Source organism: Callithrix jacchus, chromosome 7 (assembly GCF_049354715.1).
Source record: "Callithrix jacchus isolate 240 chromosome 7, calJac240_pri, whole genome shotgun sequence".
Lineage (NCBI taxonomy): Eukaryota > Metazoa > Chordata > Mammalia > Primates > Cebidae > Callithrix > Callithrix jacchus.
Window position 1 is genome coordinate 35,096,591 of NC_133508.1, and position 26,379 is coordinate 35,122,969.

The 26,379-nt window shown below is 41.1% G+C and overlaps 1 protein-coding gene across 9 annotated transcripts in view; it reads left to right on the forward strand.

The window, feature by feature from the left end:
* CCNY (cyclin Y) overlaps positions 1–26,379 on the forward strand; it is a 208,919-nt gene that overhangs the window by 160,427 nt on the left and 22,113 nt on the right. For all 9 annotated transcript variants that reach the window (XM_009000191.5, XM_002750164.7, XM_078329893.1 and 6 more), the window contains 4 exons: positions 3,164–3,264; positions 11,346–11,381; positions 14,964–15,021; positions 15,115–15,234. In XM_009000191.5, the coding sequence (XP_008998439.1) occupies positions 3,164–3,264; positions 11,346–11,381; positions 14,964–15,021; positions 15,115–15,234 (315 nt within the window). The remainder of the gene's footprint in view (positions 1–3,163; positions 3,265–11,345; positions 11,382–14,963; positions 15,022–15,114; positions 15,235–26,379) is intronic.

Sequence of the window (26,379 nt, forward strand, 5' to 3'; positions counted from 1 at the left end):
AAGCAGTTCGTGGTTGATTCTATAGTATCTGTGCTGTCACCGGCACACTTGTTATTTTTGGGACAATCTTTCTGAGTTGTCTAGAGGGTGATGCCCATCCTTTGCAGGTAAAACATTACCTCAGACATTTCCTTTTATGTTTTTCCAAAATGTTGTAGGCATTAGGCATAAAAAACATCCCTGTTGCTTTGTTGACCTGTTTAATGCAGTTTCTACTGAACGATTATTACAGGTGCTTCCCCACACGCTCGCCCTGCTGAATGTGCTTTACAAATACTAACTCAGGCACTCCTGTGATGGCCCCATGAGGGAGGGGCTGTCATTTTCATCCGTTTTACAGCTAAGGAAACTGAGGGGCAGAGAGGGAGACCAGGTAACTTGCCCAGGCCACGCAGCTAGTTATGTCCAAGTCAGGTTAACTACCATTTGTGTCCTGCTGTTTCTCCATCGCGTCACTTTGCCGTGTCATTTTCTGGCAAAGACGGGAACCTAAGTGGGAGGGTCTGTGTGTGCGCAGGCATGCACATGTACGAGTATACCAATTTTTCAGACTCATGGAGCAATACATTAATGAGACATTTTGAGTAACACTGAGAAGCATCTGACACACATGTGGTTATTAAAACTGTCGAATTAGCATGCTCTGTTCTGTGGGGGATGCTCCCCTGCTGCTTCAGTTGCTGGATGGTGCTGCACAGCAGGTGTTGCATCTTTCCTCTGACACACCCTGAGAGGACCAGTTCACAACAAAAAACAGAGACAGCCCTGGGGTCAAGAGCGTTTCTGTTGGAAGGATTACAGTTGTTTCAGCTTTTTAGATGTGGGGTTCAGATCAAGAGAAGTTCACATTCTGTGAGTCTTGTAGTCCTGACAGTTAACAGATGACTTAGGGCCTAAATGGTATGTGGAGTGTTGAGATACTCTGAAACCAAAATCTTCATAACTTAATACGTGGATTGTTATTCAGTTTCAAAGTTGTTAAATAGTTTGAAAGCTGAGTTGGCATTCCCCTGGGATCGAGGGCTTTGGCAGATCAGCCCTTAGTTCTGGGGTGCTCAGACCTGCAGCTGGGGCAGTTCTCAGGCCAGGGCAGAGTCCCTTCGTGTAGATGCCTTTGAGTTAACCCTCTGAGCCTTAGGGATGGTGCACACACAGGGATGTCAGGCACATCAGCTCACAAAGGTCACTTCCTAGATTATTAGGGGACATTGTCTGTATCCTTACCCATGTGCATCACTCTTCTTTTTCTGACTTCATGGCTTACATTTTCTCAGGGAAACCATTTATTCTTTCCAAGTTCCATTACATTTTAATGTGGAAGGAGTTTGCATCAGAGGAAACAATTGAAACCCCACAAGAAGCAAAAATGAAATATTACTGTCTTTTTCCTTCATTGTTGGGATTTCTAAAGTTATCCCATAGCTCTAAAAATTAACACTGGAAAAAAATTTGATTAATTCCTGGCTTTTAATGTTAAATATAAGATCTGTTTTAAACGTAGATTTTTGTTTGTAGATTTTACATCTGTAGGGAAAATTTCCTAAGCATTATTAGTTTACCGCCTATAGTAATAGCTTTTATCAGAGTTTGAGGCTTTAGTATGTCTTTTATGACTTACATGTGATTGCTACAAGAGCTTAAAAACGGGAAGAGAATTATTTTTAATGTCTGGATTGTCTTAATGGAATGTTTTGATTTGTTGGATAGATGTTAAATGCCATGTGAAAACGGACATTTGACTTGAGACTTAAATTTCAAAGGCATTTTCTGTGTCCTGTCCCCACACAGGCACTTAAGAGTGTGAGCCTAAGGAGAGAACTCTGGGGAAAGGCCTTACCTACTTACTGGATTTCCTGGCTGTGGTTCTTTCCTTCTGACCCCTTGTGCTGCTGTTGATGTGAGATCAGGGCTCCGAGGTCAGGATGCTTCAGCAGCACAGTGTCCCCTAGCTGTGATTATAGAAATTGGATCCCCAAAGAAGTAACTAGTATCATTTGTTATCTAGTTTTGAGAAGAGATTCTGTTTATAACATTGTTTACATATTTCTTAGGCGGCTTCACATTTTCCTTACTTTATTATGGAGAAAACCTCATTAAATGGGAAATACATTTTCATATATTGAACAGGGCATTTGGTCTCTAACCTTGAGGCTTCCTTTACTAAATTCGTGAACTGTGTATACCCAGGATGTGTTGCAGGCAGGCAGGTCAGGCAGATGATTTTGTGATTCCCAAGGGATTAGTTTTTTTGTTGCTAAAAAATGACACTTAGATATTCAGGATAGCATCAGGTAAGTGGAAACTTGTTTGCATAATTTAAATTTTTTTTCAGGAGCTATCCAGATTGATGTGTCCTAATCATATCGTCCTACTGTTTCCAGAAATCTATTTAGTGTTCAACTGGTTGTCATCAGTGTGTAATATAAATTTTGTTTACTTTGCCAGTACCCTCTAGAAGTAATTCTATTCTAATGTTCTCCATAGAGCTCAAAACTTGTACAGTTATGAAAGAACTAGTCATAAGACCACACAAGCAACTACTTAAAGGTCATTCATTGGTTATATTTTCAAAAGTGTCAGATAATCTTCCCCTTTAAAAGGTATTTGGTCCTTAACAAGGGAATAAATTTTTTTTTTTTTTTTTATAACTTTACCTACTGAAATTCAAGCAGATGAACCAGGAGATTCTAAATTAACATTGGCTGCATTTTCTATGGCCCCTAAATCAACTGTATTTCAAGAGTAAGGAAAATGGGTACAGTGGACACTTGTCTTGATCTTAGTGCATAAAACCAGGCCACCACCTAAATTGCAGGCTTTTTTAGTGTAGTGAGCCAGTAGATCCCATGTTTCATGCAAGCCGTGGGGCAGGTGATTTTTGTGGACTCTGAAACATACTTTTTGATGCTTGATTGCAAGAGTTTGCTATAATTCTGTTGCAGAAAGTTAGAGACTAGGTGTGTCGTGGTGACTTTTATATATGGAAGAGTGAGGAAGTTCATTTTATGAATAAAGTTTTTGTATTGTTCTTGGTGGTAATGTTGACATTTCTTGCTAAGACATTTTTCCTCTGTGGTCTTATCTCAAGTTAAGGGGGTGATGTTTTTTGGAAGAATTCTGAACCCCGTGTAATTGTCGTAATCTTGTTGCTGTTGTCTTCTAGCATCCTCCAGGACAAATAGCAAGGAAATACAGCTCCTGCTCTACCATTTTCCTAGATGATAGCACAGTCAGTCAACCAAACCTCAAGTATACAATTAAATGGTGGGTATATGGATTTATTTATTTATTTTATTTAATCTAATGCTTTTTCTCTTCTTTAACCTGACAGCTAAGCTGGTTGGTTGTGGGGTCTGGAAGTAGTAAGATTGGATGAGTAAGGGTGGGGGTAGCACTGATAATTCAGGAAATCTTTTTTAAGAGTGATTTTGGGAGTTAAATATGGGGTATTCAAATTATTTTTACATATTACTATTTATATTAAAAGACCAGAATTTTTAAGTATTTTAAATGTAGATTACTTAAAATGCATTTCAGATTTTTGTTTATACTTTCTACACTTGCACTTTTTATTAAAGCAATCCTGGCATAACTCTGCTAACTTTTTACCTTCTAAATAAAACAAGACTCCTGTGTTCTAGTTGAAGACCCAGGGCTCCAGATCTTGACTGATTGAATCTGGCCGAGGTGTACTGTGGGTATCTGGAATTTTAACAGATCCTGACTGATTGAATGTGGCCGAGGTATACTGTGGGTATCTGGATTTTTAACAGATGTTGATTGATTGAATCTGCCTGAGGTGTACTGTGGGTATCTGGATTTTTAACAGATGTTGATTGAATGTGGCTGAGGTATACTGTGGGTATCTGGATTTTTAACAGATGTTGATTGATTGAGTCTGCCTGAGGTGTACTATGGGGTATCTGGATTTTTAACAGATGTTGATAGATTGAATGTGGCTGAGGTGTACTGTGGGTATCTGGAGTTTTAACAAATGTTGATTGAATCTGGCCGAGGTATACTTGGGTATCTGGATTTTTAATAGATCTTGATTGATTGAATCTGGACGAGGTGTACTGTGGGTATCTAGATTTTTAACAGATGTTGATTGATTGAATCTGGCCGAGGTGTACTGTGGGTATCTGGATTTTTAACAGATGTTGATTGAATCTGTCTGAGGTGTACTGTGAGTATCTGGCTTTTTAACATGTTGATTGAATCTGCCTGAGGTGTACTCTGGGTATCTGGATTTTTAACAGATGTTGATTGATTGAATCTGCCTGAGGTGTACTGTGAGTATCTGGAGTTTTAACAGATGTTGATTGATTGAATCTCCCTGAGGTGTACTGTGGGTATCTGAAGTTTTAACAGATGTTGATTGATTGAATCTGGCTGAGGTGTACTGTGGGTATCTGGAGTTTTAACAGATGTTGATTGATTGAATGTGGCTGAGGTGTACTGTGGGTATCTGGAGTTTTAACAGATGTTGATTGATTGAATCTGGCTGAGGTGTACTATGGGTATCTGGAGTTTTAACAGATGTTGATTGATTGAATCTGGCTGAGGTGTACTATGGGTATCTGGAGTTTTAACAGATGTTGATCGATTGAATGTGGCTGAGGTGTACTCTGGGTATCTGGATTTTTGAACCTCCCCAGGGTAGTCCACAGGCAGTCAAGGGTTGAGGACCCCAGATGGAAGTGGACAGCTGCCCTCCCCACCCCACCAGTGTCCCCCTACCACTTTCAAATGAACTGTTGGGTTAGATTGTAGAAAACAGAGAAGCTGAAGAGCAGGAACAAGCTAGCTAGCTGTGCAACTTCAGTGTAGATACTGGGCTTTCCCGACACAAAGACATGGTCTCTGCACTGCACACATTTGAAACTCTTTCATTCTGTAATTCAGTTGCATTTAAAAGTATTTTTTTTCTTTTTTTTGAGCCGGAGTTTCGCTCTTGTTTATCCCCAGGCTGGAGTGCAATGGCGGGATCTCGGCTCACCGCAACCTCTGCCTCCGGGGTTCAGGCAATTCTCCTGCCTCAGCCTCCTGAGTAGCTGGGATTACAGGCACGTGCCATCGTGCCCAGCTAATTTTTTGTATTTGTAGTAGAGACGGGGTTTCACCATGTTGACCAGGATGGTCTCGATCTTTTCTTTTGACCTCATGATCCACCCGCCTCGGCCTCCCAAAGTGCTGGGATTACAGGCGTGAGCCACCGCGCACGGCCCTTTTTTTTTTTTTTTTTTTCTGGAGACAGGATCTCTGTCTCCAGGCTAGAGTGCAGTAGCATGATTGCAGCTCACTGTAACCTCCACCTCCCAGGCTCAAAAGATCCTCCCGCCCTAACCTCCCAAGTAGCAGGGATTACAGGCACACACTACCATGCCCAGCCAATTTTTTTATTTTATTTTTTTGTAGAGATGGGATTTCACCATGTTGCCCAGGCTGGTCTCAAATTCCTGGGCTCAAGCAATCCACCCACCTTGGCCTCCCAAAGTGCTGGGATTACAGGCATGAGCCACTGTGCTCAACTAAAAGTACCTTCTTTTTAAAATGTGCACCAGGAGCTGGGCAGGGTGAGTCCCAACTGAAGTAGTGCCATCAGACTCCTTCCCTGGAAATATCAGCATCTCACACTTCGTGTAGCTAGAGTCAAACACATTTAGAGACATTAGTGGGTCCAGTTGAGTTCTGCAGCCAGGGGTGTTGACAATAGGAGAGGAAAGGGCTACTCAGAAGGAAGAAGAATGAAAAAGATAAGAAGTTGTGAAATCCACATGCCGTCCCATTCTAAAAATTTTCCTAAATCTTGCCCTACTACTGTCCAAAGGAAACTCTTGTTCTCTTCTTTGCTTTCTCTGCCTCCAATTAATCCAGGTCCTCTTGCCCCCTACTCCAGATATTAGGGCTGATAACAGAATCATTCATACTGTAGTTCGGCTTCATTGTGGGCCTAAGTGAGAATTTGTGGGCCAGAGTTACTCCCTGAAATCCAGTTACAAGGTTGTAACTGTGAGAGAATGCCCTAGGTTCTAAACAGCAATTTACAAGCTGATTTTTGGAAGACAATCCGCCTATAAATTGGAGATTGCTAGAAATAAACATATTTGTAGATTCTAATTGGGAATGGGGTAGAGGGTTGAGTGCTAATCTAACAGTGAAGGAAAAGCTATAAAAAGTCTGGGTACGCATTCAGTACTTACTCTTTCTGTAGACATAATTTTTTATTTTGAGAACTTGATTTTCCCATTTTTCTCCTAAATGCCAACAGCTGTGGTATGAATTTAGAGTTTGTCAGCCACACTTTGTGCCTCTGCAGCCAACCCCTCCCCACAAAATCCTCTAACAAGTATAAGACGATGATCAAAGAAAAGAGCGGAGGGTGTGGGGAGCCTCTTTGCGCACCAGGGTGCACCATCAGGATCCTCATCCACCAGGACCAGGGAACAGCTCATGTCCATCACAGCCTTGTCTGTGGCTCAGCCCCTCTCTAGTGCTAGAACCCAACCCCTCTTGCTCTTTGAAGGTTTTAGGATTGTCATATATACTGCTAATTTAGCTCTAGGTAAGAAGTAAGACAAATGCAGTGCCAAAAATCACAAATCCGTTTTGTTTTCTTGTGCAAGAAAATAGCATTTACTTCTTCCCCAGCTATGTGGCAAAAGCCGCTGAGCAAACCCTTTGTCCAAATGTTCTGTTCTCTGGGAAGGCTCCAGCCCTTCCTAGGTGAAACCACACCATTTTCTGAGACGTGGCAAAGCTGACCAAGCCTCTGAAGCTGGGCACTTGGAGTGCAGGGTCCCCCAGGTCCCCTGAGTTCTTTCTGTGTCCTAACCGCTCTCTGGCCTGGTAAACTTGGGTTTGGTAAGGGTGGTAAGAGCCAGTTAACTCTGTGGCTCACCAGGGTTAATTGGTCTGGTTAGCCACTCTGGGCAGAAACTAAAGGAGGCCTTAGGTACTTGTCTGGTAAGATTATAGGGTAGACACCAATGCGTGTTTCTTTCTGGAGGTGAGGCAGAAAAGATTAGCAGTGTCACAGCACTCCTCTCAGATTGTTCCCTGAGAGACAGGATCATCCTGGCCCTGTGAAGGGGAGATACCTGGGGCCCTTCACCTTGGAAGCTTATAAACAAGGCACAGGCTTTGTTGCACAGATGGCCAGTGTGGTTGGCTGTCTATCCCCCTGCTTTCCAGGGGCTGGATGGCACCCTGTTCGTTTCCAGCATGCGTGGTAGCCCCTCAAGGCTGCTCCACCTGGATGGAAGGACACTGCTTCCCACCTTCGGTCCCTTGGACAGGGCTTTGTAGGTGAAATAGGGGAAGTAGAAACAATGACTGGCCCAGCTTAGGTGAGAAGTACCACAAAAACAGAGGAACCTGAAAAGAAACCAGAAAGAAGGGGAGAGCCAACAAAACAGGTGTCAAAAGTCAAATTTGACAAGATCTTCTAAGGACAGATCTGATAACAAAATGGCCCAATACAGTTCTTCTTAGACTTTAAAAAGCCCTAAAGCCATAGCAGCAGTTCACCACTAGGGTTAATCCTAAACTCTGGGCACTGCCTCTAGGAAAAAATCCAAGGACAGAAGGTGGTGAGCGTCTCAACCTCTACACTGACAAGAAAGCAAAGTTCTCCTCAGTGTGGTGCCATTCATTGGTTCCTTCAAAACAAAGAGTTTTGACTCTGGTGTCTCCAGGGCTGAGCATTCTCCAGTGCCTGCTGATCCTCAGGGTTTCTGGGTCCCTGACTTACCCATACAGATCCAGAGAGCCATCTGCCCCCCTCTGTGACATGAGCATGTCTCCTGTTAGAAAGTGGACATTCTCCACTCACCCCACTGTGGGTCTACATCTCGACAATCCCAAAACACATTTTGGGGAGAGACACTCTCCTGGGTGCTGGCTTTAGAGTAACCCAGACAAATTCCATCTCTGGGCAAGGGCAATAAGAGCCCTTGAGGGGGTCAAATGAGAGCCAGTATATGACCCTACCCAAGACAGATTCTATAGATTCACATCTCCCAGGAAGACTCAGAAAGATAACAGCGGCTAAAAAGAGCGTGAGGATCATGCGTCCTACATAGAACCCATACGGCAGCTCTGTGCGGCCGATGCAAAACGTGACGGCACCTGAAGGATGATGGTTGATTACCAAAACCTAAGGTGACTCTTGGATGCTGCGGTCCCAAATGTTAGTCCCAAAAGATTAACTGGTTGTTTAGGAACACGATAGACTGTCCTATAACAAAACTTCCCTGAACATACCCTTAGACCCGGAGTCCTAGGATATGTTTGCCTTCGCCAGAGAGGCCCCCAGTGACCCTTCAGGTGCTCTTCCAGGAGTGCTCACAGAGCCCCACTACTGTCCTGGCATGATGGCCAGAGACCTGGCTGTTTGGGTGAATGCCTTGCATATTGTATAGATAATATGTCACCGACTTACACAGGTCTGAGATGTTTTAAAAAGGCTACCCAAAACCTACAACTCCCAGAGGATGGGTTGTCAACCAGCAGAAAGTCCAGGAGCCAGGGTATACCATAAAAGTCCTGGATATGGTCTAGGGTAAGGCTGGTTTTTCCAACAACTGTATTTGACAAAAGACACAGCTGCAAACAGTTAAAATATTGTAGACCTTTGTAGAACCGCTAAGATATGAAGGGACCTTCATTTCCACTTGCCCCACTGTCTCAGGCCATTGTGCTGCCTAATTAAAAGGGGGCATACTGGGGCAGAGATCCATTTTTGGGGAGATTCCAGCCTCAGGTTGGACAAGAGAGGCTGTATATAGAGTGAAGCTGCAGACTTGGGCCTGATTCAGTTGTCAGCTGACGGCCTCTTTCCTTCCCAGCAGTCACCTTCTTCAAGATGACTGCTGAGCTAGTTCACGGAGCTGTACTGTGCCTGAATCCTTGGCCTGGTAGTCTCCCTTCCTGGGATAGAACCTTGAGTGGAAATTGGCCTACAGAGTTGCTCTACTTTTCCTGGAGGCTTAAGCCATGATAATATCCAGTCTTGCCTTTGGCTTGGGAGATAGTGACCTTGGGACCCTGAAGATTTTCACCCAGTCTATAGAAGTCAGAGGACCTCTTACCAGGGGAATAACAGTAATAGGGACTTTTCTTTTAAAAGTTAATATTGTGAGATCATGCTTTTATATGTTTTGTTTTATTTAATCATAATTACAACTCCACGATGTGGGTTGTATTCTGATTTTATAAATGAGGAAATAAAAGCTCTGAGAGGTGAATTAGCACTAATAAATAGGAAGGAGCCAGGTTTAGAACCCAGGTTGATGTGACTTCAGTCTAGTGATATTTCTGTTGCTTTATGCTCCCTCACAGGGAAAGCAGGAACATCTTTCTCAAAGACATTATAGCAATCATGGTACTAACCCCAATCACATGAAACATTCCATTGAAATGTGACATTAGATTAGAAGAGTGGTCATCACTGCATGACTAGTAAATGAATGAAACTAATTCCTCCCTTTCCCAGAGGCGATATGGCCAAACAGAAGGGCACACAGCCTTATACAAGCCAGGAATCCTGGCAGCTACTGCCTGAACCCGAGTTTTCCCATTTATAAAATAGAATCAATAGCATCTGCTATTTTTTTTCTTACAGGACTGTTAACGTATGTGAACACACTTTGAAAACCTTATTACTTTTTATAAATTCTGAAGTTCTTTTACCCCAGTAACAATTTCTTCATAACTTACATACTTTTCAAGATGTTAGGAGAAAAAGGATGTATTAGCACTTATTTGCTCATGAGTACTTTCAACACTAGGCTGGAGTCATTTGAATGAATATTTCTGGAAAGAGAGAGGTTTGGAAGAATATAAGAGTAAGATTAGCTACTGTCATGTGAAGTCACAGGGAAACATCTGAGTGCTTTGGAATACAAGGTGCATGCTCCTGTCTCCAAGCTGGCGCTGCTGAGTAAGCGGAAATGTTTGGGCTGAGTGGGTACCCTGAGAGTATCAGAACATAGTCTACTGTAGCCAGTGAGCTATGTTCTTAGAAGGTTAAAAAATAATTTTTGCCCTCAATAAATTTTAATATAAACCAAATGTAGTGGAAGTGTCTAGACAGTTTTTGAAAGAGAAAATTTTTAAAAATTGGTCAGAACCTGAATAACCCTGCCAACTTGATAGGAGATTAAAGAAACTCAAATTGAAAAAGGCACACTTTTTTTTTGTCCAGTCGGAGAACACTTGGTCAAAATATTCAGGTCAATGTCAGTGAGTGTGAATTAATGCAGACGCTGGGAGTACGCTGTGTGGACTTTCTGCAAAGATGTTTGGCAATATGTGTTGAGAGCCTTGCCATTGTTACTGACTTCAGGTCAAGTAATTCCAATTATAAGATGTATCCTGATGGAAATAATATAGTCGTAGATTGCACTAATATTGGGATGTTCATTATGGTGTTAATTATAATTGCAAAATATTAGAAACAACCTAAACATTAGTAGGAGAAAAGTAAATTATTTGACAACCATATGAAGGAATATAATCAGCCATTTAAAATCATGTTTTTAATGATAAAAAAAATGCTAACATAATTGGGGTAAAAGTAGGATACAGACCTGTCTGCTTATACACGAAATTTATAGAAAGCTATATATCTTAAGCTAATCGTTATATTTGGGCAGAAGATTTTTCTTTATACTTTCTAAATGTATTCTCCAAAATTTCTGCAATGAATATATTTTCTAGTCAGAAAAAAATTATTTTAGAAAAGAAAAAGTTCAGGGAAAGGGAATGTAATTGTTCATTAAATTCAGACCTTTTAAAATGTAAGATTTTAAGATGGTGCTACAAATAAAACTTAGAGTACCATTTCAGCAAGTGAATGAATAACTTGGGCAGATTGCCGAGAGGTTATTAAGAGAAAAAATAGCACACCTCTTGGGTGATATTCACATTTTCTGGTAGTTACAAAGAAACCACAAATTTTCTAAACTAGATAATGAGTTGGAGATTTCTAAAGGTGTTTTCTTTGTACTACCTATTTTTTTACATAGTGCTGCTTTTTTTTTTTTAAGTGAGTAAAGAAAGCTGAAAATTTCTGAATAGAAAGAGCAAGTTTGTTTCTAAATATCACTTGAAGTTCTTTTGTTTCTAGAAGAGATGTAATAATTCCTGGGTATGGGTACCAGATTGATTTACTCAGAAGAGGACATTTTCCTGATCAGTATTGTGAATATGGGACTGTTTAGAAGGATTGTTAGGCTTTTACTTCTGTTTAAATATTTATGTTCAGACTGTGGCCAGGTAACGTGTGAGGTCTCGTCTCGAGTATGCTCATGGACACTGAACCTCTGCATTTTATTTTACAGTGTTGCTCTTGCAATATATTATCACATCAAAAACAGGTATGTGGATGGTTGTGTACTAAAAACATCATACATTGTCTTCTGTTATGTTGCTCCTATTTTTCTCCTTTTTTAGTTGCCTCAACCTGTGAATTATACGTTCTTAACTCATATTTTCATAGAATTTCTGAAGGTAGAATAATTTACTGAAACTTCCCAGGTAAGTGCTGAACTGCTTTCGAATCAGAGGAAACCAAATGAATGTGGTTGAAACCAGCAGAGACAAAGCTTCTCAATGATGTTTGGCTTCCTTTTCTTCTTTATTTTCTGTAAAATTTTTTTAAACATTCTGTCTTTTGTAAACTGTCATTTTAAAAGTTTACTGGGTGTAGCTTTAACATGAAAAACATTTAATTTATAGTTTGAATTCAGTAGAGGCAATTTTGTTATAAATTTAGGCATAAACTATTTTAATGTAGAAGCCCTCCCTGATGTAAGTGTATCTGGCAATAGTTGGTTAATTTTAAAAGTCAGTTAAAACGGAATGAAAAAAAGTCTACCTTATACATTTTATTTCAGTGTAAAACATGTAAGAATACGTTCATTTGTCAATTTTTTAAAATGCAGCTTCAAGACATTTGCTTCAAGCACAGGACATTGATTGGAGAACCAAAACGTATTTCTAAGCCACAGCTATAATTAATTTATCCTTTCCAAGTTGTTTTTTTTTTCTCAATAGTGAGAAAGCTTGAGGACATTTGCATAACAGATGACTGTAAAATCTTTCCAGTTTTGACCACACCTAATCTACAGCAAATTTATTTTTAGTGATTTTCTTTTATCAAATCTTTCCAAAGCGTCCTCAGTTTTTATGAGGACAGAGCCACTCTCATGGTAGTCATATTTCATGCATAATGTGACATTCATGTATGTTCTATGAGTCTACTAAGCATAGCTGGTGTGAGGTAGTTTGGGAACAAGCAGAGCCACCACATGGTAAGTGAGAGCTCAGCCGCTGGAAGCCCCACACCTATGTGTGTTTACAAATCGTGGTTAGTGCAGGGGAGGATGGATGATAGCTTCTAATGGACAGTATTGGAGAAAACACAAATATCCAGAAGCAGACACCTAGAAAGGGATTCTCTGTGATCACCTGTTTCCATACTGTAATTGTGATTCATGATTCTTTATGGTGCTTGAGAATTTTGGGTTTAAGAAATTACAAAACAGTATAACTTTGGAACTCTAAATCTTGAATTAGAATAGCATATCAGTGAAAATGGAGATTTTGTCTTATTGCCTACTTCTGTACTAGTTTAAACATTTTAAATCTGTAAGGCTTAAGAAAACAGTATAATCACATCGATGAAACTCAGTGTGCTTTCAAGACAGTTTTGTGATAGAATCTCTAAGATATTTCTCGGTACTTAGACAGTGATGGATGCTGAAGTGAATGTAGCCAGAGCCATAATAATAAGAGTCAGCTTTGTGAAGTGCCTACTCTGACTGCTCTGGTCAGTTCTTTACATGCTTTAATAACAACTCCTTAAGGTGATGCTGGTATCTTCATTTTACAGATAAAGAAATTGAGGCACAGAGAGATTAATTTGACTAAGATGATACAACTAGTAAACTGGGGAATTGGGAAATAAATGCAGTCTACCACCCAGATGTTTAATCATAGTGCTCTCCTTGATTAATGGTGATGAATTGCGCCAAAAGTAAGTGAATGGAAGAAGAGAAAGTCCAGTGAAAAATTGAGCATTTGTAAACAAGCATAATTAATGTTCAGATTGCCACCTGCAGGTCTCTAGGTAAGAGGAGGCATGCCCATCTGCACACCTTCTCCTCTCTGAGTCATGCTAGTTGCTGATGATAGACCTGTTAGCTTGATAGAGGTGATGTGGTGCTGTTCAGCTGGGACACACAGCTTTTAGTGGAAGTAAGGAAACAGTCTATTTTTCAGAGGATTCTCCAGAATCTCCTTTCCAGAGTCTTCTTAGCTTGAGCTCTTAATCCTCATTTATATTTTTAGCCTCTGTTCTCATTTTTAAAGTTACTTCAGGTGAGTGTTTCTCTAGAGTGGGGCTCTCATTCTTCAGGAAAATTGAATGGGGCTCAACTACCAAGGAATGGCCAGGCTCTATTGCTCATGCAACATTTTCAGTGCTTCACAGAGATTCGAGATTTGGTTCATTTGAAAACTCAGTAAATAAAGTGAGGGAATCCATTGATTCTTTGTAGCCAGGTTCGGTATCAGAGTGTAACCACGCACACCTAGAAGCTGCTCTCTGCTCACAGACTCCCTGTTGGGTTGAACCTTTCTTTCACTTGGGTTTATCTGTGTCTCTGCTGCCTATGATTATGCAGGCAGACATAAGTGAGCACAGATGTAAATGCTCAGAGCCTTAAAAATAATTGCTGTTGTGCAGATAGAGGAATGAAAATTGAGCTGTTAAGTTTTTTCTTTCTCTTTTTACACAGATGGTAAGTTTGTAAAGCAGAAATTGGAATGTTTGCCATGATGAGTATGTATTAGGGACAGGTCTGTAGCCTTCTGAAGTTCTGAAGCCTGGCACAGAAGCACAGACTATGGAAATTACATGCAGTTAGCCAAAAGCTATGGCTTCCAAGTTTGGTTGTTTAAAGAAAAATTTTTAGGCAAAACTCAAATTTCATAAAACAGATGAAAGTAGAGCTGTCACTGGTAAGGTATGGAGGGTCCCCGTGGAGCCCAGTGGCCCACGGCACTGTTCACAGTGAAAGCCACCTTGTTAAGTGGTTCTGTGCATGTACCTGCCTGGTAATAACCAACTATTCACTTACAGGTTATTGACTAAAGACTTTTTACCTGTCATCGCTTGTTTTTCAGTATAAAATTGTGAAACTTAATGAAGTACTGACGTTGCATGTTGTGAATAGTCAGACTGATTTCTAGGATACATTGAGTATTCATCCTTACCCTGGCACTTTTTTTCTATCAGCCACAGTATGGTGATGGTTTAAGCAGATCCATCAACCTTTGCTTGGAAATAAGATGTCAAATTTAAGTCATTTGCTTAGATTCGGTTCATTTGAAAAATCAGAAAATTAAAATTAAATTTTTACTTAATTTTAAAATGTGTGATTTGGAACCTTAATTTCCTTGGGCTATTCAAACAAAAGTGATTAAATATTATACCCAAGAAAAACAAATCATTATTCATGAATAACCATTTAGCACTGACTTGTGTTTCTTGAAATAGTAGAAGTGGCTAGGTGCTGTGGCTCATGCCTATAATCCCAGCACTTTGGGAAGCCAAAGCAGGTTGATCCCTTCAGGTCAGGATTTTGAGACCAGCCTGGCCAACATGGTAAAACCTCGTCTCTAAAAAAAAAAAAAAAAGTTAGCCAGACATGGTGGCGCATGCCTGTAATCCCAGCTACTTGGCAGGCTGAGGCAGGAGAATCTCTCAAATGTGGGAGGTGGAGATAGCAGTGAGCTGAGATGGCACCACGGCACTCCAGCCTGGGTGACAGTGAGACTCCACATCAAAAAAAAAAAAAAGAGTCATTGAATTAAAATGTATTTTGTTTGACATTTTTATTTGAATGACATTCTTGAAGAAAGTAAGTTTCATTTTCTATTGTTTTCCCTACCAGGGATCCAGATGGAAGAATGCTCTTAGATATTTTTGATGAAAACCTTCACCCTCTTTCGGTAATCTCCTCTTTGTGTTTCGTGAGATGATTTAATTATTTCTTTTTTGCTTCTGTGGGGCAAAGAGTCATCTGAAAATATTTTCTTCCCCAGAAATCCGAAGTGCCACCAGATTATGACAAACACAACCCAGAGCAGAAGCAGATTTACCGGTTCGTTCGGACGCTGTTCAGTGCTGCTCAGCTGACAGCTGAATGTGCCATTGTCACCCTGGTGAGTGCTGTCAGGATGGCCACACCCATCCCCAGCCTGGGTGGTCCAGGGCTTGTTCCTGTCACTCAGTGGAGTGGACTTCGAGCAGGGAGTCCTCTCCAGGTGACCCTGGGGACACTGTGGCATAAGGTTCAGTGTTGCCATTCTCCTCAGAGAATAGAGGATAGATATCCTAGAAGAGGGTGTGAAGACTGTTCCACAGACCCCACTTAAAGTCATTTGTGAAATCACATTCAAATTCAATAAATGCCGAAATTAAAAATGCAGGTAAGTAAAGCAGTAGGGGTAAGGGAGTGGTCAGAATGGCCAAGGTACTCCCTGTAAACATCCAGGTTTTCTGTTGTTGGTTCCCTACAAAGATTGTAATGACATTAGTAAAATATGATGAATACTGTTATCTGAACACTTATCTAGGAAGGAGTGTGAATATTCTTAGCTTCTGTTTTGTGACTTTCAACTAAATGTATCTGCAGGATATTCAGAGATAGTAGGGAGGTAATTTATATTTTAAGACTCAAGAAAAAATTAAATAAAAATTTATTCTAATGGCTGGGCTCCATGGCTCATGCCAGTAATTTCAGCACTTTGGGAGGCTAAGGTGGGAGGATAAATTCGCTTAAGCCCAGGAATTTGAGACCAGTCTGGACAACATGGTGAAACCCCCGACTCTACAAAATTAAGAAATCAGCCAGGCGTGGTAGCACATGCCTGTCGTCCAGCTACTTGGGAGGCTGAAGTGGAAGGATCACTTAAGCCGAGGAGGTCAAGGCTGTAGTGAGCCATGATCATGCCACTGCACTCATGCCTGAGGGGCAGAGGGAGACCCTGTCTCAAAAGAAGAAAAAAATTCTTAGTTGGATTCTTAAAATGTTATGTACTATTTGGGTCAAATCTCACTTGGGAAATAGATTTAACAATGGAACCCTTTTTGTCACTGACCTTTTACATTGGGTGTAACTTAGATGAGAAATGAGCTTTGTCTGTGCATGAGCTATCCTGGAGATCAGAATACCATTCTCTGTAGTTTCTGAGACGAGGCAAGTGTCTAGTAGAAGCTTTACAGTCTCCAAAGGACTCTTGTCTCTGCCACACGAAGAGCTGTGTGCTCTGAGGCTAACTGAACAGGATCCCTATTTGCTTGTTTGCTCATTCATTTGTCTGCTCATTCATTTGTTCATTTCTTCTCATTGAGCTCACAGCCTGAAGGATGATAGAACAGTCGGTCAAGTAATCATTAGATGATTTGGAATGATTACAGGTTCCTAAGTCATAATTGAGAAATGTATGTATTGCCCAGCTTTGTTCCTCAAAGGGATTTCAAGTTCTAACATAAACACACAACAGGGCAACAGGGTTGAGATTTTTATGTAGGGAAAGTGGGTGAAGGGAAAAGAAGAGTAAGAAAAGCAGAGGAAACCTTAAATGAAATTAGTACTGAAACATGTGCCATGAGGAAGGATTTATTTTGAAGCGGCTGTAGATGGAAGGTGGTGGGGATTTTTTACACCTTTAATTCCTAAGAAAAATATGGCCCGGTTATGAATGGTAGAGCCTTCTTGTTCGGGGTTATTATTCAGTGTGAAGGAGGTTTGTGTCCCATGGAGGACAGGGCCAGCATTTAAACCCCACAGCTCACCAGTGTCTACCTTGAGAATACATCTAACAGGCCTGCCTCGCTGCCCTCCGTGTCACTCACCAAAGGTGACAGGGCTGATGAGTTCATGTCTTTGGAATAGTGTAGGAGTGGCACTTTTCTTGTGAATAATTATAACTGTGGAAATCTTCATTAATTCTATGAAATAAACTGGTGTTGAGCAGGATACCAGTTTGCATGGGGGTCTTGGTTGTTTGCAGCTGGAAAGGAGCAGGCTTAGAGGCCTTCGTGGTAGGTGCAGCCCACAGCCCATCGTCTGGTCACTGCTGCCTGTCGAGGCTCAGCCCAGCTGCATGCTTGTGGGCAGAGGGCATAGAGATCGTGCGTTGAGCGAGACTCTTGTAGGATTATTCTTCCCTCCTTGTGTCCCTTAGAGTTAGAAACAGTCATTCAGGACAGGTCTGGCCTAGAGTTGACAGAGATGCATTCATTAACTCTTGCTTTTCTCCTGGGCATGTGTTTGGCATCTTGGTATGCTGCTCAGGAGGCAATGGGGGAGGAATAGCAGTAAGCCCTGGCCCTGCTTCCCACACAGAGCAGGACTGCAGCCTGCTGTGGACAGAGCCTGCAGGCCCTTCAAACACCCAAACCTACCTCACCCAAAGCAAATATTTCACAGCTTAATGAACTTTTTTAAAAAGAGTAACTTAGTATCACTAAGTATATTTTTTAGCAATATGCTGAAAGCTCTCCTGTAGATACTACCACATGAGGAAATTCAAAAGGGAGTGAGGTAACTGATTCGCACCTTGCTGAGTTGTGTAGATGCCTTTGTTGTGTTCCTGAAGCAGCTGGGGGAAGCCAGGCCTGCAGTGAGGTGGTGGAAAGGCCTTGGCATCCAGCTGCCCCTCCATGAGGCCCTGTCCTTCCCTCAGGAGTTACTTAAGCTGACTGATCCTGAGAACCATGTGTGGCACCCACTTTAGTCCCATGTGGTACTTTGACAACACCTAAAGCTCACCGCCTGTCTGAACTGGAATCTTCTGTTGGAAGGATGAGAAAGCCAGAGGCCAAGGCAGACGGGGATATATTGGAAGGTCCAGGCAGGTCCCACATATCCCTTCTCCTGTAGGTGTGGAAGGACATCAGGCTGTAGAATGAGGCCCACTGCAAGTTTCTCTTTGGGCTGCCAACTCTTGCCTTTGCGCCCCTGTGGCTCTGGGGCCTTAATGTGCAGGTCGGCTTTCTTGATTTGGATGGGAGGTGGCAGAACTGTTAATAGCTTTCTCCACCCTGTCTTCATCCCTTCTCCGTTTAAGGCCCCATACTCTCTAACCCCACCTCCTCTTTCGATTTTGGAGAGGGGAGATTTTGACTGGCCCAGTTCCTTTGGGGTCAGATGTTCATCTGTAGAAAAAAGTCAGTCATGACCCAGAGCTGAAGGTCCTGCGCTGTTATTATTCTCACTTTGCCCTCTCCTCTGTTCAGAACCTATAGTAGTTCCCCATCTTCCTCAGGAAAGCCCAAAGCCCTGACATGACTGATGGGGCCCAGCAAGATGAAGCCTCCTTTCATCTCTGCCCAGCTGCCTCCGCCACCTGCCCCAAGACTTCTGCACACAGCCCCTCTGTTGCGGGCGTGCTTGAGATGCATGCTACCCTCCTCCACCTCATCTTTGCTCAAAAGGCACATCGGGGGGCTGTTGCCTGGCCACCATGTCTGAAGTTGCAGCCTCCCCCCTGCACCACACTCCCTGCTCATCACTTCCTGCTTTTTCTCTGTGTGCTTAACACCTGTCAGCATTTTTTAGGTTGAAGTCATTAATTTTATTGTTTTGTCAGTAAGCTCAATGAGTAAGAGATGTTTTCTCTTTTTGTCCATTTGGTTCACTACAATATGACCAACATCTGGAACGAAGCCCAGCTCATAATAAATTCTCAATAAGTATTCATTGAACATGTAGTGAGCAGTAGTAAGTGCCTACTGGCTGAACTACATGGTGATGATGTGCCTGAAACGTAAGAAGCATTTAATACCTATTCATTATCTTCCCCTGCCCCACTAGTATTAGAACATCAGACACATATTCTGTCATTTCATTGCTTAGACTTTTTTTGTTTTTGAGACAGAGTCTCACTTTGTTGCTCAGGCTGGAGTGCAGTGGCACAATCTCGGCTCATTGCACCCTCCACCTCCCGGGTTCAAATGATACTCCTGCCTCAGCCTTCCAAGTAGCTGGGATTACAGGCATGCACCACCATACCCTGCTAACTTTTTTGTATTTTTAGTAGAGATGGGGTTTCACTACGTTGGCCAGTTTGGTCTTGAACTCCTGACCTCAAGTGATCTGCACACCTCTGCCTCCCAAAGTGCTGGGATTACAGGCGTATGTCACTGCACCTGGCCCTGCTTAAGTTTTCTGAAGGGACAGTGGCAAACTCTTCAACTTCAGGGACATTACTCAGCTGAACCTTGATTGAGCATTCTGTGTGAGGTTGGTTCTGTCTGCAGAGCCGCAGAGATGGGAGAGGGAGAAAGAGGAAGTTGGTGATTGATGGAGGAATTCAGACATAAAGGAAGGGGACCAAGAAGAGATGGAGGTGGCAAAGTACAGCTGACCAGACAAGAGGGGTGCGGTCCCTTTCTTTATTACCCACTTTTTAATAGCTTTATTGAGACATATTTTATATACCATAACATTCAGCCACTTAAAGTGAGCATTTCAGTGGGTTTTAGTACATTGTACAACCATCACTGCAACCTAATTTCAGAATATTCCCATCATCCCATAGAGAAACTCCTTACCCTTTAGCATTAACTCCTCATTCTCAGCCCCAGAAACCACTAATCAAATTTCTGTCTCATTTGCCTGTTCTGAACATTTCATATAAATAGGATCATAAATGACCATTTATGACTGGCTTTTTTTACTTAGCATATGTTTTCAGGGTTCATCCACATTGTAGCATGTGTAATATTTTCTTTTTTATTGCAAATAATATTCCATTGAATGCAGATACATACATACATACATGAGAGACAGTGAGTGAGTGTTGTCCCTCCTTGTACAAGGGTTTTGCATCTGAAGATTCAACCAACTGCAAATTGAAAATGTGCTTAGGCCTGTGATGGTTGCATCTGTGCTGAGCATGTACAGACATTTTCTTCTTCTTGTTATTCCCTAAAGAAAACAGTATAGCAACTACTTACATGGCATTTACATTGTATGAGGTATTATAAGTAAGTATATAAGGTGATCTGCACAGGTTATACAAAAATATGCCATTTTATATCAGGGACTCTCCATCCTCAGATTTTAGTATCCACAGGGGGCTCTAGGGCCAACTTCCGCAGTTGCTCAGGCATGCTGTACTTCATTTTGTTTACCCATTCATGAGTTGGTGGACATTTAAGTTGTTTCTACTTTCTGGCTGTTATGAATACTGCTGCTGTGAACCTAAGTTTGTGATAAGATTTGTATAAGTTTGTGATGTAATTTGGCTGTGTCCCCACCCACATCTCATCTTGAATTGTATGTTTCATAACTCCCATTGTTGTGGGAGGGACCTGGTAGGAGATAATTGACACACGTCAGCGGTTTCCCCCATACTGTTCTTGTGGAAGTGAATAAGTCTCACGAGACCTGATGTGTTTATTAGGGGTTTCTGTTTTTGCATCCTTCTTATTTTTTCTTGCCTCCACCATGTAAGAAGTGCTTTTCGCCTCCCACCATGATTCTGAGGCCTCCCCAGCCATGTGGAGCTATAACTCCAATTAAACCTCTTTTTCTTCCCAGTCTCAGGTATGTCTTGTGAAAACAGACTAATACAATAAATTGATACTAGTAGAGTGGGGTGCTGCTGAAAAGATACTGAAAAGTATGGAAGTGACTTTAAAACGGGGTAACAGGCAGAGATTGGAACAGTTTGAAAGGCTCAAAAGATGTGGGAAATGTGGGAAAATTTGGAACTTCCTAGAGACTTATTAAATGGCTTTGTCCAAAATGCTCATAGTGATATGGACAATAAGGTTCAGGCTGAGGTGGCCTCAGATGGAGATGAGAACCTTTTGGGAACTGGAGCAAAGGTGACTCTTGTTATGTTTTAGCAAAGAAATTGGTGGCATTTTGTCCCTGCCCTAGAGATTTGTGGAACTTTGAATTTGAGAGATATGATTTAGGGTATCTAGCGGAAACAATTTCTAAGCAGCAAAGCATTCAAGATATTACTTGGGTGCTGTTAAAAGCATTCTGTTTTATAAGGAAAGCAGGGCATAAAAGTTCACAAAATTTGCAGCCTGACAATTTGATAGAAAAACCCATTTTCTGAGGAGAAATTCAAGCCAGCTGCAGAAATTTGCAGCAGAGAATGTTAATCCTCGACACAATGGGGAAAATGTCTCCAGGGCATGTCAGAGGTCTTCCTGGAACCCCTCCCATCACAGGCCTGGAGGCCTAGGAGAAAATGGTTTAGTTGGCTTGGCCCAGGGTCCCTGTGCTGTGTCCGGTCTAGGTACTTGGTGCCCTGCATCCTAGCCACTCCAGTCATGACTAAAAGGGGCCAAGCCACAGCTCGGGCTGTGGCTTCAGAGGGCGGAAGCCCCAAGCCTTGGCAGCTTCCATGTGGAGTTGAGCCTGCAAGTCCCCAAAAGTCAAAAATTGAGGTTTGGGAACTTCTGCCTAGATTTTAGAGGACATATGGAAGTGCCTGGATGCCCAGGCAAAAGTTTGCTTCAGGGGTGGGGCCTTCATGAAGAACCTCTACTAGGAGAGTGCGGAAAGGAAATGCGGGGTCAGAGCCTCCACGCACTGTCCTCCAGACCCCAGAATGGCAGATCCATTGGCAGCTTGCACCGGACTCCTGGAAAAGTTGCAGACACAATGCTAGCCTGTGAAAAGCAGCCAGGAGGGGGGCTATTCCTTGCAAAACCACAGGGGTGGAGCTGCCAAGATCATGGGAATCCACCTCTTACATCAGTGTGACCTGGAGTCAAAGGAGATCATTTTAGAGCTTTAAAATTTGACTGCTCTGCTGGATTTTGGGCTTGCATGAGCCCTGTAACCCCTTTGTTTTGGCTAATTTCTCCCCTTTGGAACAGCTATTTACCCAATACCCGTTCCTACATTGTATTTAGGAAGTAACTAGCTTGCTTTTGATTTTTTAGGCTCATAGGTAGGAGGGACTTGCCTTGTCTCAGCTGAGACTTTGGATTGTTGATTTTTGAGTTAATGCTGAAATGAGTTAAGACTTTGGGGGAAGGCATGATTGGTTTTGAAATGTGAAGACATGAGATTTGGGAGGGTCAGGGGTGGAATGATACAGTTTGGCCGTGTCCTCACCCAGATCTCATCTTGAATTGTATCTCCCATAATTCCCATTGTGGTGGGAGATAATTGAATAATGGCACTGGTTTTCCCATACTGTTCTCGTGGTAGTGAATAAGTCTCAGGAGATCTGTTGGTTTTATAAGGATAAACCCCTTTTGCTTGGCTCTCATTCTCTCTTTGCTGCTGCCATCCATGTAAGATGTGACTTGCTCCTCCTTCCATTCTGCCATGATTGTGAGGCTTCCCCTAAGTTCAGTTAAACCTTTCTTTTGTAGATTGCCCAGTCTCAGATATGTCTTTATCAGCAGCATGAAAATGGACTGATACAGTTTGTATGTGGGCATATGTCTTCATTTCTCTTGGTATATATCTAGAAATGGAATTGCTGGGTCATATGGTAACTCTGTTTTGGTGAACAGCAGATTGACTGTTTTTCAAAGTGACTGCACCATTTGAGATTTCCTTTGGCAACATTATGAGATTTTCAGTTTCTCCACATCACGTCTTCATCAATGCTTGTTAGTGTCTGTCTTTCTCATGTTAGCCATTCTAGTGAGTTTGAAGGGTTATCTCATTGTTTTTATATGCATTTCCTTGAGGATTAAAGATTTTATATGTTTTCCTTGGAGAACTATCTATTCACATTCTTTGCCCATTTTAAAAATGGGTTGTCTTTGGTTGTTAAATTTCGGTTCTTTCTATGTTCTGGATACAAGTCCTTTGTCAGGTATATGATTCACACACATTTTCTCGTCTCTGTTTTGTCATTTCTTTTTGTAATGGTTCATTTTCATGAAGACCAGTTTATTTCTTTTGTCATTTGTGCTTATCTAAGAATCTTTGCATAATCCATGGTCATGATGATTTACCCTTATATCTTCTTTAGGAGTTTTATAATTTTAGTTCTTCGTTTAGGCCTACCATTCATTCTGAGCTAATTTTTGTGAGTTAGGGGTCCACGTTTGTTCTTGTGCATTTGGATATCCAGTTGTTCCAGTGCTGTTTGTTGATGAGGTTATTATTTCCCCATGGAACTGCCTTGTCACTCTTGTCAAAAATCACTTGACCATAAACATCAAGGTTTATTTCTGGATTTTTAGTGTGTTCCATTGATCTATATGTATATCCTTGTATCAGTACTATACTGTCTTAATTACCATAGATTTGAAGTTGAAATCAGAAAGTATGAGTCTCCAGCTTTGTTTTTCTCTCTGTGTTGTTTTTGCCATTCCATCCGTGATCCTTGCATTTCTCTCTGAATATTAGAATTAGCTTATCAATTTCAGTCAGCATTCTCCCCCCAAAAAAGTTGTGGGATTTTAGTAGGAATTGCATTGAATATGTAAATAAGTTTGGGGAGTGTTACAGTCTCAGCAATAAGTCTTTGAATCTCTTCTAACATGGAATGTCTTTCTGTTTGTTTAGATTTTCTTTCATTTTGTCAACATTTTTCTGTAGTTTTCAGTATGCACATCTTATACTAATTTTGTTAAATTTATTCCTAGGTATTTAACTCTTTTTCATGCTGTTATAAATTGAATTGTTTTCTTAATTTCATTTTTGGTGGTTTATTGCTAGAATGTAAGAATGCAGTTGATTTTTATAGATCTTGTATCCTGCCATATTGCTGAATTCATTTATTCTAATAATCTTTTTGGTAGATTCTTTAGAGTGTAACATGGAAAGATCATCTGCAAATAGAGATAGTTTTACTTCTCCCTTTTCAGTTTGAATGCCTTTTATTTATTTATTTTTGCCTAGATACCACAGTTAGTACCTCTAGTAGAGTGTTGAATAGAAGTCTCACGAGTGCACATCCTTGTCTTGCTGTTGATATGAGATGTGAAGCTTTCCATTTTTCTCCATTAAATGTGCGGTGTGCTGTGAGCTTTTCATAGATGTCCTTTATCAGATTGAGGAAGTTTCCTTCTGTTCCTAATTTGTGTAGTGTTTTTATTTTGAAAGGGCATTAGATTCTGTTGAATGCTTTTTCTGCATCTATTGTGATTGATCATGTAGTTTTTGTCTTTTGTTCTATAATATGTTAAATCCACTCCGCATTCCTGGGATAATTCCTAGTTGGTCACAGTGTATAATTTTTTTTATAAGTTGCCGGACTTAGTTTACTAGTCTTCATTGATAATTACATGCATATTTGTAAGAAATTTTGTCTGTGATTTTCTTTTTTGTTTTTTTTGAGACGGAGTGTCACTCTTGTTACCCAGGCTGGAGTGCAATGGTGCGATCTCAGCTCACTGCAACCTCCGCCTCCTGGGTTCAGGCAATTCTCCTGCCTCAGCCTCCTGAGTAGCTGGGATTACAGTCATGCACCACCATGCCCAGCTAATTTTTGTGTTTTTAGTAGAGACAGGGTTTCACCATGTTGACCAGGATGGTCTTGATCTCTTGACCTTGTGATCCACCTGCCTCAGCCTCCCAAAGTGCTAGGATTACAGGCGTGAGCCACCGCGCCCGGCCCTTTGTCTGTGATTTTCTTGTGATATCTTTGGTTTTGGTGTCAAGGTAATACTAGCCTCTTAGAACGAATTGAGAAATACACCTTCTACTTCTTTTTTTTCCTAAAATTTATGAAGGGTTGGTATTCTTATTTAAATGTTTGATAGAATTTATTATTGAAGCCATGTTGGCCAGGATTTTTCTTTATTGAAGTTTCTACATTATTAATTCAGTCTCTTTGCTTGTTTCTTTAGGTCTGTTCAGGCCATCTTTTCTTCAGTCAATTTTTTGAGTAGTTTGTGTTTTTCTAGGAATTTGTTCGTTTCATCAGAGTTACCCAATTTGTTGTCATGCAGTCGTGCCATGGTATTCCTTTATGATTCTTTTTGTTTCTGTAAAGTCTATAATGTCCTCTCTTTTGTTTCTGATTTTACTCATTTGAGCCATCTCTCTTTTTCTTGGTTGGTCTACCTTCACGTTTTTCTATTTTTTCCCCCCAAGGAATCAGCTTTTGGTTTTATTGATTTTTCTCTCGTTTTAATATTTCTGTTTCATTTCTTTCCACTTTAATCTCTATTATTTCCTTCTCCTTACTTTAGTTTTGGTTTGCTCTTCTAGTTGCTTAATGTGGAAAGTTAGGTTATTGATTTGATAACTTTTTAAATACAGGCATCTACAGTTAATGAATTTCGAAGCTTTTGTTACATTAAATAAGTTTTGCTGGATTATACTTTCATTTCTGTAGATGTATTTTTTTAAATAAACTGTTTGTTTTAGATTTACATAAAAATTGTGAAGAAAGCAGAGTTCCCAAAACCTCACATCCGGTTTCTTTTTAACATCTATACTATTATAAAATTGTATGATATAATGTACATAATTTAATATCTTAGTGTGATCTCTTTGTTACACTTAAAACTGATGCTGGTATATTATTATTCTAACTATTATTTTTGAGACGGATCTCATTCTGTCACCCTGGCTGGAGGGCACTGGCACTGTTCATAGCTCACTGCAGCCTCAAACTTCTGTGCTCAAGCAGTCCTGCCACTGCTGCCTCCTGAGTAGCTGGAACCACAGCGGTTCACCCCCATGTCTGCTTAATTTTTAAAAATATTTTGTAGAGACTGGGTCTTGCTCTGTTGCTCAGGCTGGTCTTGAACTCCTGTCTTCAAGTGACTCTTCCACCTTGACTTCCCAGAGTGCTAGGATTACAGGTGTGAGCCACCATGCCTGCCCATATATTATTATTAACTGAAGTTCATTTTTAACTCCGATTTACTTAGTTTTTACCCAGCATCCCTTTTCTTCTCTAGGACCCATCCAGGACACTATATTATATCTAGTTGTCGTGTCTCCCTAGGCAGCTCTTGGTTGTGATAGTTTCTCAGGCTTTTCTTGTTTTTGATGATCCTGACAGTTTTCGGGAGTGCTGGCTAGTTTTGTAGAATGTCCCTAACTTGGGATTTGTTTGATGTTTACCTCATGATTAGACTGGGATTATGCGGTTTTTTGGGAGGAAAATAAGAAAGGTAAAGCACCATTTTTATCGCATCACATCAAAGGTACATGTGGTCAACATGACTGATTACTATTGATGATATCCTATATCCCTGGCTGAGGTTGTGTTTGTTAGGTTTCTCTGCTGTGTAGTCACTCTTTTTCTCCACGTTCTTTACTGTGTACCCTTGAATGAGGTCACTCTATGCAACCCACACTTGAGAATGCAGTTGTGCTCCACCTCCCTAGGTGATGCATTCTAAGAAGA